This window comes from Macrobrachium nipponense, chromosome 13 (assembly GCF_015104395.2).
Source record: "Macrobrachium nipponense isolate FS-2020 chromosome 13, ASM1510439v2, whole genome shotgun sequence".
In the NCBI taxonomy this organism is placed as follows: Eukaryota; Metazoa; Arthropoda; class Malacostraca; order Decapoda; family Palaemonidae; genus Macrobrachium; species Macrobrachium nipponense.
The window spans coordinates 29,849,756-29,862,438 of record NC_087206.1 but is presented as its reverse complement, the minus strand read 5'-3'; the positions used below and the strand labels follow the sequence as shown (position 1 = coordinate 29,862,438).

Here is a 12,683-nt window from a genome sequence, read left to right as displayed (position 1 = left end):
AAAATGAAGGTAAATGATTGAATATTACTAGAATATAAGAATTTTAGGTTACAATTGCGTTTTTTGACCATTTCAGTAGAGTCAAAGTTGACCGAAGGTTGAAATTTTGGCACTTATAGTTATTTATATGAAAATATTTCAAAACTGATAAAAGCTACAACCATGGGTTGTTTTTTGTTGTATTCTACATAAAATTGTGCACATTTTTATATATAAAACTCTATGTAACGGCTAATATAAAATGGTGCAAAAATGATGTCAAAGTGACGAAATAATTTCTGAGATGTGTCGCTGATGCTTTATGGTGATGCTTTATAGTGCAAGAAGAAAGAAATTCGCGCTTGCGCACCTGGGTAACGATTGTAAACAAAACAGCAGCTTGATCCGTGAACTCCCAGCATCCCTCAAGGTGCGTGATACAAAAGTTTTTGCCAAGTAGGCCCATAACTATTTTTCCGCGAATTTTATAAAAAACTTTTTTGCGTCGACGTTTCATACGTTAATCCAGCACCCCACAGACAATTTTCGTTGACGTTTAATACGTCCAATCGGCGTTTAAGGGTTAAGATATGAAAAAATCAGGTTACGAAGGCCGCCTCGGAACGGATTAATTTCGTATCTTGAGGTACTACTGTACTTGGTTTTTTTAATAGTTTTATCACAAAAAGTGCATTTTATGATGAAATTGATAAAAAACCCAGGAATTTGTGGATATTTTTCATAGAAAAATAATGCGAATGTGTGAATTTTCCATGAATATTGCGGGGAAACGTTCCCGAGAAATCCGCGAACGTGTCTGCGAATCCGTAGAACGCAAATACGGAGGTCCACTGTACGGTTACTGGATACCGCAAGCAAAACAACCTTTATTTATGTCATCATTATTATTAATATAGTTGTACTAATTACATTTTGCAAATAACTTTTTCCAAAAAAAAAATTTCGGTTTTGTACAAAATTTAGAAATTGTCCTATACTACAGACGAGATAAAGTTATGAAAATTTGCCATGATTTTTTGCCTCGTCTTAACTAAAGGTTGTCTTATACGCAGAAATAAACGGTATACGTACTAGGGGTTAAGAGCTCCACTAAAATTGTCAAGTTGTTAGACCCTGCCAATTCTCAATGGTGGCCTCCATAGGTAGAAATAAAATAAATTTTTGTTCATCCCTCAATGCAAAGGAGATGTCAAGAAGAATACTAGTAAATTAAGGCTGCATGTTACAGCTGAGGCTGAATAAGACAAATAACGGTGGGTGAAAATGATGTTCGGAACTGGAGAAATCACACCTAAAGCTAAGTAATATGTGCATGTTTTCTACCAAACTTCGTTAATTTACGAGAAAAAGTATATTTCTGAATTATATCTCTTCTACCAACTAATGGCAATGAAGATATCGATAATACTCAATCAGCCGAGATTTTGAGAATGTAAACAATATCAAATACAAATGGTGTACATGACAATGTTTATATTCTGTAATACAGTAACAATATGATAATAGTATTAATAGTGTACTTATTGGATACAACAACCAAACCAACCATTATTCAAGTCATCATTATTATAAAATATAGCAAATCACTTTTCTCCAAAAAAAAAAAAAAAAATTGGTTTTGTAATTTAGAAGTCATCTTATACTACAGATATGAGATAAATTAATGAAAATTTGCCATGATTTTTTACCGTCTTATCTAAAGATTGTCTTATGCACGGAAATATTCATCAAAATGATCATCAAACTGAAATACACTCTTATGTGGAATTTACTTATTTCATTGCTAGGTTTTCCCAATAAAAATAAAAAATTTCTAGGTAATAAGCATAAGGATAAGTATTTAAGGGGTGACACATAATGGAAAGATGGACACTACACAATTCAACTTCTTGATAAGCCTTTCAAGTTTTACTGTGTAACCAGTAATAAAAAAAAGCATCACCATACCTTATGTTGTTTACATTTCCACCATCAACATCTGTTTTCATTTCATTATAAAGTCCCCATGGAAGGATTACAACCTGGGGACAACACAGCCTAGTCTTGGTCCATGTTTCATCTCCCTCCAGTAGATCTACTTCCTCCAGTAGCTCTACTTACTCTTCAAATTTTGTGTGAAAATGTTTACAAGTATACAGTAATTATATCCTGCAAAATGTACTATGTACAATTTTCTTTAACACTATAATGACATAATAAAACTGAAAAATACACTAAAATGACATAACACTGAAAAACATGAACACACTAACCCCATGATATCTGCGCAGTGCTTCAAGAAGGGAAATCTTCAAACCATGAACAATTTCATCTCCAGGATGCTGAAAGCTGGTGTTGGAGAACCATCGAGTAAGGGTATTATTCATGGATGCAACAAAACCAACTACAGAGGCACCTCTTCTTGATGGGTCATGATATACATCAATGCCACACACCTTAAGATACACAAAATACAACTTCAGTAAAATAAGTATCACAATCTGGAATGTCATATAACTAATGATATATATTTTGCAAGATAATATTCTGTTTGATAAGTCTTAAATGGAATTTTCATAACCCAAAACTTAATAAAAATCATACTAAAAGAATTTCAAAACTTATGACCCACCAGTGAACATTCCATTTAAAAAAGAAAAGAAAATACAATTACAATTAATTACTCTTTCTATTATAATAAAAAAATAAAAATTCAAAATTTCTATACAAATCAATATGGATCTAGTTCAACAAATCAATTTGAATTTAATTTAACAAGTCAATCATTTACATACAGACCACATTTATGCTCTTCAGTTTACCAGACAATGCAGCCTTTTCTCACATACAAAGGAGCTATGTAAATATTCTACCTGGATTCTAAAGACTAGATGTTGGGTAAGAACATATACTGTATATGGATGATGGGTTTCTATGAAAAAATAAATTTGTTTCCTAAAAGCTTTGACTCGTTTCTCTATTATCCCATCATCCATACAATTTGAAGTGTAACTTAGGCAGGAGGTTATAGATATTAAGAGCTTCAATTTACAGAATAACCTACACAATCCATAAGGAGCACTTAGGAACTAAGTTATGTAAGCAACTCAAAACTCAAAGCATTTCAGGGAGTTGAGGAAAGGAAAAGCTCCTTTGATGGCAAAATAAGGTCTTTAATATGCATATAACTTGGAAAATGAGTACAGACACCATTCATGAGACAAAATAATCCCATTAACCCACAAAATGTAAGTCTCTCAAGATATCATATATACATAAATGAATTAGAGAGGGAAGTCTGGAGGAAGAAGATAATGATTTCGAAAGTTCCTCCCTTGAATGTAATTCTTGCTAACTACTTTCTAAATCATTATCGACCTTACAGAACTGTAGCCATCTCAGTGAACTTCTGAAGTTCAAACATAGCACAAATGCTTTTCTGTTAAACTGGCTGACATACGTCTTAATTCCTAGGTTATCTATTATTTGTCTTATTTATTTACTTTAATTTTTTTCCTGCTTTTTCTTTTTCATCATTAATTTTTACTAATTGATTTTCTTTCTCTACTGAAATCCTTTTAATTATGTGAGCCCCTTGGGCTTGTAAAACACTGCTTTTCCAATAATAAAAAAATACATATGACATTTCTATAATAAATTATTATAATAAAATAGGTTTTATATATACTTTCCAAGTAATTACACAGCTATTGGTTTCATTTCTACTTTAACCCTCTTACGCCGACTGGACGTATTTTACATCGACATTTTTTGTCTCCCGTGTGCCGACTGGACGTATTTTACATCGACTTACAAATTTTTTTTTTTAAATTCAAGGAAAAATACTTATAGGCCTACCAGCCTAAAACTTTTGAATCACACGCCTTGGGGGATGCTGGGAGTTCACGGATCAAGGTGTTGTTTTGTTTACAATCGTTACGCAGGCTCGCAAGCGCGAATTTCTTTCTTGCCGCACTAAAAAGTATCTGTGACACATCTCGGAAATTATTTCGTCACTTTGACATAATTTTTGTACCATTGTATATTAGCCGTTACATGAAGTATTATATATGAAAAATGTGCGCATTTTTGATGTAGAATTAAAAACAACAAAATAAAACTCATGATTGTAGTTTTTGTTTTATCAGTTTTGAGATATTTTCATATTAAATAACGATAATTGCCAAAATTTCAACCTTCAGTCAACTTTGACTCTACCGAAATGGTCGAAAAACGCAATTGTAAGCTAAAACTCTTATATTTTAGTAATATTCAATCATTTACCTTAATTTTACAACTAATTGGAAGTCTCTAGCACATTTCGATTTATGGTGAATTTATGAAAAAACTTTTTCCTTACGTCCGCGCGGTAACTCTTCCGAAAAAAATCATACATGCGATGTGGTTAATTTATTTGCACCATTTAAGATTAGCCATTATATAAAGTTTTATGTATGAAAATTTGCGCAATTTCATGCACAAATAATAAAAAACTAACCCATGGTTGTAGCTTTTATCAGTTTTGAAATATTTTCATATAAATAACGATAACTGCCAAAATTTCAACCTTTCGGTCAACTTTGACTCTACCGAAATGGTCGAAAAACGCAATTGTAAGCTAAAATGCTTATATTTAGTAATATTCAATCATTTTACCTTCATTTTGTAACAAATTGGAAGTCTCTAGCACAATATTTCGATTTATGGTGAATTTATGAAAAAAATAAAAATTTTCTTTACGTCCGCGCGGTAACTCTTCTGAAAAAAATCATACGTGCGATTGTGGTAATGTTTGCACCATTTTAAATTAGTGTTACATAAAGTTTTATATATGGAAAATGTGCGCAATTTCATGTAGAATACAACAAAAAATAATGAAGGTTGTAGTTTTCTCATTTTTGAAATATTTGCATATAAATCACGATAAATAGAAAAAAAACCACGTTCGTCAACTTTGACTCTACCGAAATGGTCGAAAAAACGCAATTGTAAGCTAAAACTCTTACAGTCTAGTAATATTCAGTCATTTATCTTCATCTTGAAACAAATTTGAAGTCTCTAGCAAAATATTTAGATTTATGGTGAATTTAAAAAAAAATCTTTCCTTCCCTCCGCGCACGGATTCTCCGCCACAAATCTCCGAAATGCGTACGTCCCATTCTCGGAATATTTGCTCCGTTTCATATTAGGCATTTCATAGAGTTTTATTTATAAAAATGTGCGCAATGTCATGTAGAATAAAACGAAACATATTTTGAAGGTTGTAGCTTTTCTTATTTCCGAAATAATTGCATATAAAAAATATATATATAAAAAATTCGACATTCGGTCAAATTTAACTCGTCAGATATGGTCGAAAACTGCAATTGTAAGCTAATACTCTTACAGTATAGTAAAATATTCAATATTTGTCTTCATTTTGAAAGAAATTGGAAGTCTCTAGGACAATATTTAGATTTATGGTGAATTTTTGAAAAAAAGATATTTGTTACGTCGCGCGTTACGAATTCATGCATTTTTATTTGTGATAAATTTTCTCTGTGTTGCTTTAATCATTTTACAGTGTGTTATATACAAAATGATTGCAATTTAGTGTACATTACAACGAACAAAAAAAATAACTTGTTACCTTTAACCCCTTCTTTACCGGGTGGGGTGAGCAGAATGTAACATTGCGTTTGCTGCCGAACTGAATCTCTCGGTAGTGACTCAAGTTTGGAGGGGTGCCGATCGTAAAAATATTTGCCAAAAATACACTAATCAAGACAGGTAATGAAAATTATCAGGTATTATTAGCCACTTAATAATAAACGCCATATTCTCTGTTAGTTTTATCATCCTACAGGAAAATAAATGAATTTTATGAAAAAAAATGTGAAACTCAGTGTCCCTTGTACAAGGGACACTGGTGGTCGGTGAGAAAACTACGGTCTTGAATAGAAATTCGGTCTTACAGAATGTTGGTATATCGCACCTGGAACATGCACATAAAGTATTATTCAAAATCGAACCGTAAATAAGCACGTAATAACAAAAAAAAGGAAAAAGCAAAAAAACAAAAAACTAAAGCGAAAGCCCCGCCAATAAATATGGAAATCGCAAATTTTATAGATATCTTTCAAAAATTGGTCAATGTCATTTTCTACGTTTTCTAAGATTAGTTTCATCAGTTTCCCCCCCCCCCCCCCCCCCCCCCCCCCCCCCCCCCCCCCCCAGAAAACAACTTTAGGGGCATCAGGGGTATCTAAACTAATTTTTCAAGTTTCTTGTCCTCAGAAAAAATCGCTTTTTCTCTGGTTTGGTTTTTTTATATATATAAGTTACTATAAGGCTTTATTTCTACCTTCATTTATCTGGTGTTCATATCTTTTATTTGTAAAATGTAATGTGAATAAATAAATAAATACAGTAAATGATGATACAACTGGTTTTTTACTTGGGTAGAAGTTATTACATGTTTACGCTTGTCCTGGTTTTGTGATTTTTTGTTGAGACGCAGTTCATCTGTCACCTACACACTACTATAAGCAATAATAATATTTTTTTGGGTTCATCATACGTCTGGCATCGTGTCATACTGTTTATTTTGCTCCAAACTCTTCAACCGAAATTACAGAATGATTGGAAGTCCCTATCTGAAAAGAGGAGTTTTGGTGGTACTACGCATACCACCTTTATGCACCTGTGCGGTGTAGTAGACTTGAATGGTGGTACCCACCTACCTCCAAACAAACTTTCGGTAATGAAGAGGTTAAACCGTTTTGCGCACAGCACGATTTGAATAAAATTATATATGAAATTTCGTTTTTGCGCTATCATATATCGCATTATTTATATATGATAATGATAATTTTTTCATTTCTGGTGGTTGCATACTAAACTTCAGCCAATGACAAAAAAAAGGAGCCAAAAATGAACTCTTAATCTTGAAAAACTAAGCGCGCTGTGATTTTTGAAAAAAACAAAATATTTTTTCCGCTTCCGCGCTCACTCTGAAACACCTCCGGCACACGGGAGACAATTTTTTTTTTACCGCTTCGGTGTAAGAGGGTTAAGCAGCCCAAAATTTAAAAAATTCGCAGTAGTGCTTTTTTTGTTTGTGCCCTTATGTCCACAAGAGGGGAGGTGGAAGGGCTCCCAGTATGTAATTACTTGGTAAGTATATATAATACTTTCATATTATGCAATTTGACTTGCAAGAATTCATAATAGTACAAACTTTTCATTGGAACGTAACTAATAATCATACCAAGTTTTTCAGAGAGAGGCAAACATTTGCAAATCCTGAGAAACAATGCAAAAGTGTTTGTTTAATTTTGTATATAATTTACAGGTTTTAAAGCTATTGTGAAATTAAATTACATTAAATAATAATAAAAACAATAATTCTCTCTCTCTTTTAATGAGATGAGAGAACTTTTATGGTTCATGTACTATATTAATATTTTCAAATATTAATGATATGTAATCAGAATATGTAATCAGAATTGGATTTGTTTACACAGCATTTATGAACAACTTTGAATCCATATTCACACTCCTGGAATAACTATGCATCTATTTGAACAAACAACGCTGGATACCTTCACCTCTCAATTAACGTGAGGGTTACGTTCCTGGAGAGCTTGCGTTAATTAAAAATGTGTTATTTAAACATATTTTTCCAATAAGAAATAACAATAATAATAAGGGGGTTACGTTCCCGGACACGTGGAACTTTGCACATTTTGCCAAGTACAACCGAATTGGATAACAGCAACATCTGTTTGTCCTGTATTTCAACCATCGTACAATAATAAACAATTACCGTAGTTATGTTATAAAAGATGTTTTGTAGAATAGGACCGACATATTTTTATGTATATTAACGTTATTTCCTATAGATCAAAGATCAGCAAGGAAATATGATGCTAAATTTAAACCAAGTTGTAGCTGAAGCTGAGAAAGCAGTTCAAGTAATGACTATTATTATGCATCGGCAAAAATGATAAAACTGTAAGTTATGCCATCAAACACAACCGTACATAAAATTGAGAGAAAATCCTTTTAATCAAAACTACTGGGCGTGATATAAATTTTAATGTTATTTTCACGCCAATAAAAGTAAATAATGTAAAGCATGTATTAAGATGAATTCATGAGAAAATAGCGAACAGAATCACATCTTTTTTTTCCTTTTTTTCTTTTTGTACGCAAAAAACATGCTCCCAACGCAAACTGTTAATGAAAAAAGTAATTTAGTTCACAACGAGACTTATTCAAGTCATATTTCAACTTAAAAATTTGTCATATAATGACAAATGACCTTGTCTCATATAAGTAAAGTATCTAGATATTTGTTTATGCTAACTAGAAGCAAAAAAAATTCCCACAGAATTGAGTTATATACGGCAAAATAAATTCTTATTCCCCATCAGCTGATTTCCAAACCAAAAGATTGACTGCTGTTATTATTTTATACTAATACAATAATATGAGAATACATACAATATTGTTGGATAACAGTGAAGTAATGTATACATTTTTAAAAGATTCGTGGAAAAGATGCCTAGTCGTTAAGTTTTTAATTATGTATACATAATCATCAGAAGCCTGAAATTGCTCAATTATGCTGATGTCGGAACGAAGCTGATTCTCGTTTCATGTCCATTTTTTTTTTTTTACTGAATTATCATAGGCCAATATGCATTAAACCTAGAGAATTAGCAGAAATTAATAATTACTATACTGTATATTTATAAAGTATACTGTGCAGTGTAGGCTAGACTATACTATATGTAAAGATGGTGCAGATTACCCTAGTGTAGGATAGGCTAGGTATATTCGAGATAAGAATTTTCAAACACACAATGGGTTTTTTAGAACCTAACTCCATATCGTAAGTAGAAGAATAGCTGCACTAAGTAGGTAAGAAAGAAAAAAAAAAAAAAAACAGAACAAAATCTTTCGCTTTATTAACAAATAAACAATGTCTTTTGCTTTTTTAATAAATTATTAATAAATACAGTACACAAAATCTTTTGCTCTATTAATAAATACATGCAGTGCACTTTGCTATGTCTTTGTTTAAGTCGACGGCAGTCGTCTGCTTCACTGATGCATGGGTGATTTGAAAACAACGCTCCATTGTCAATTTGGGCCACATCGATATTTTCACGTTTTTCAAAGATTTTAAAATATTTTCTAGCTTACATTAAACTGAAACGCGTTAAATGAGAGGCGACTGTACACACTCATCTGCATCTGGACTGACTGATCTAAACTGCATTTGTGAAGCTGTTCTCTTTGCACAATGAGCATGCTGTACAACGTAGATTATATGCAAATAATTTCCTGAACAATGATTTAACTTAGACTGTATTAATGTTTTTTTTAATAAAAAAATAAGGCTGCAGACTAAGCTAATGATTACTGTATTAAGAGTACAGTCATAATGTACCTAAACGTAACTAAGATACAGTTCAAGCCTAAGCCTGGACAGTTTAAGTTCAATAGGAAATTAAGACTAAACGAAGAACAAAAGAGAATCTAGACCTAAATTTGATGTTTTCCATCTTAATTTGGGGAAAACATTTTGAGCACTACCCCTCCAAAATCAAAATTTAACAATTTTCTATCACCTGCGCTAACTTACAGGAAGATGAAAACGTGGTTTTTTTTTAGTTCTGTAAAAGCAAAGAATTTATTGTTAATTGCTCAGGGTCAAAGGATAACTCCAAACTTGTTAAGAGTTTTCTGCAGACCAGGGATATCTTGGAAATGGCCAAAAATATAAAAAATCTTTATTAAATAGAGGATGGGAAAACACCACTCCTTCCAAGTCAAAGCAGATGCCCTACATTAGGTTAGGTTAGGGCAGCGTTTCTCAACCAGTGTGCCCGGCCCAAGGAATAGGAAAATTATATTCTAATGTTTAAAGTATCTGTTATTATTTTCATAAATTTTTGCAGACATCGAGTGTGTGTTCGATTCTATGTCTGAGTCAAGTCTTCGATATTTGACATTTTAAACTGGAAGGTAAATTCCTTGATCTTTCCTTTTTATTTTGTTGGGGATTTAAATCAGTCATTACTGGCCTCTTTTCTTTATGAATTTCTATCCTGCTAATCTTCTTAGTAGTTGTTTAGCCGAAAATGACAATTGTCAGCTTTCTTTTACTTAAGTCTACTGGACAAATTTTCCTTCCATGAACACCCTTCTCACAAGTTTGTGTTTGTTTTATGCTTTGCAAAATTCATTGCTAAATGAAAACTTATATTTTTAATTATTTCATCCTTAATCTCAGTATCGGAAAATTTTAAAAAAATAATAATAATAATTCTATTGCCGATGTATGAATTTCCATAAAATATGTGTTAAGAACCAGTTCTTTTTCAAGTACATATTGACTGTCTCTACGAAATCTTCAGTCTCATTCGTGGCTGAAATTGAACTGACAATCTTAATCTTTTATTACTTTTGGTAATTTTTTTTTCACGATTCTCTCTCTTTCTCTCTGATACTTAAATACTAAACTGTAGAATTGTTGAGAAGAAGAGTAGTATATTCTTCTGTTAACATAATTTCTCAAGTTCCTACATTTTCCATTGATTCTCAGCTACAGTAGCTGCCTGTCACTCTTAATCTCTGATTTCATCTCATAAAAAATTAACTAGTGCAGCAATCCAGGTTAGTGACTTATAATCCAGGTTAATGACTTCACCATATGGTGGCTGACATGTCAAATCGGTTTTATGATTCGTGACGATGACCTCCGTGTCCTGTTTAAAAGCAAGGGCATCTGCGATTCTGGTCAATCAGTCAGTAGATACCTAACTGCTGCTACACTACTCTTCAAAGGTCTTGTTCAAGACACTCAGTGAATCATAATTCGTGGACTTTTTTATATAATAGAAAACCAGGTGGACTACCATAAAATGGAACAGATTTTAGCAGGTAAACGTACCGAGTGATGAACTTAATTCTAATAATGAAACCGTTCTGAGGAACTTAATTCTAATAATGAAACCGTTTCGAGTGAAGTGAAGTGTCCAGCTAAGAAAATGAAAATTAGACCTAATCGGAAATAAGACAAAAGTTATTTAAGTTTTGGCTTCACGTGGACTGGAGATGAAAATCAGCCTCTCCCATTGTGTTTGGTTTGTGGTTGCAAAATGTCAAAAGAGTTGATGCTTCTTAGTAAATTAAGTCAACATTTTCAAACATCGCATTGCAGTCTTCAAGGAAAAGACGTAAATTATTTCAAAAGACTACTTGACCAACAAACAAAGCAAGCATTTGCTTTCAAAAGTAGAGTAACGTTTTCTGAAAAAGCTCAAAATGATATTGTTATGATACAATAAAGTTTGTTCATACTTACCTGGCAGATATATATATAGCTGTATTCTCCGAAGTCCGACAGAATTTCAAAAACTCCCGGCACACGCAGTGGCGGCCCAGGTTGGTAGTACCCATTCCCGCCGCTGGGGAGGAGGCGGGCGTAAGGAAACCATTCCCATTTTCTGTCAGATTTTTCATAGTGCCACTGTCTCCTGAGGGGAGGTGGGTGGGCACTTTGATTATATATATCTGCCAGGTAAGTATGAACAAACTTTATTGTATCATAACAATATCATTTTGTTCATGAATCTTACCTGCCAGATATATATATAGCTGAATCCCACCTTTGGAGGAAGGGGGAGACAGATTCGATTTTGGGAAACAATTTCATATATATGATTGTTGATATTTTGGTTCCTTAACTGTTTAGCATAGCTGACTTCGTGAGTACCGTCACCCAAGTCTGCTTCTGCTTTACTAGAGACTCCAGCTAGGTAGTGACCTGTGAAGCTGTTGAGTTTATAGAGGATCTGTCAACGGGGGCGTGACCACAATGCAAAACTAGATCCTATATTATAGACCTCCAATTTCGGTACTGCATTCCATAGAGGTGCCAGCAAGGACGTGACCTGTGTAGCTGGTGCGCTCTAATGAACTGTCACGGGAGGCTGACCACATGTGACAGATCATATAGGTGTTGTTTAGACACCGAATGCTGTTAATGCTTCACTGGAGGTGCCAGCAAGGACGTGACCTATGTAGCTGGTGCGCTCCAGATGATTTGTCAATGAGGGCGTGACCACACTGTGACAAAAACATTTTTAACCCTACTATGAGGGCGAAGCAAAAACATTACCACCTGACCTAGCTATCTGGTTAAAACTTCGTAAACCAAGGCTAATGGAGGGAAGGTCGCCTAAGGCGGCCTACCCAAGACCACAAAAAACTAAACACCTACATAAACATATAAAAATAAAAAATAAAAGAAATAAAATTAAAAAGTCCCAACTAACATATTATTTTCTAAAAGATAGGAAAGAGTGCTACTCTCTGTCCCCAATATATTGTCTGCTGCGACATATGGGCCCAAAGAGTAGCAGTTCTCGTATGTAATCCTCACCTCCCGAAGGTAGTGAGAGGCAAACACTGAATTACTACGCCAAAATGTGGCATTCAAGATGTCATTGAGTGCCATGTTCTTTTGGAAGGCTACCGACGTAGAAATAGCCCTCAGTTCATGCGCATTCACCTTCAACACTTTCATATCACTGTCTGATAGGATGAATGCACTTCTTTGATGGTGCCCCTCAAGAAAAAAAAAGCCAAAGCATTCTTTGACACTGGTAACCTGGCTTCCTGACCAAACACCACAAGTTATCAGAATA

General features: G+C 33.5%; 1 protein-coding gene across 2 annotated transcripts in view; it reads right to left on the bottom strand.

The window, feature by feature from the left end:
• Nucleotides 1–12,683, bottom strand: part of LOC135225711 (protein argonaute-3-like) — a 470,090-nt gene that overhangs the window by 57,716 nt on the left and 399,691 nt on the right. For both annotated transcript variants that reach the window (XM_064265079.1, XM_064265078.1), the window contains exon 14: nucleotides 2,253–2,435. In XM_064265079.1, coding sequence (XP_064121149.1) covers nucleotides 2,253–2,435 — 183 coding nt within the window. The remainder of the gene's footprint in view (nucleotides 1–2,252; nucleotides 2,436–12,683) is intronic.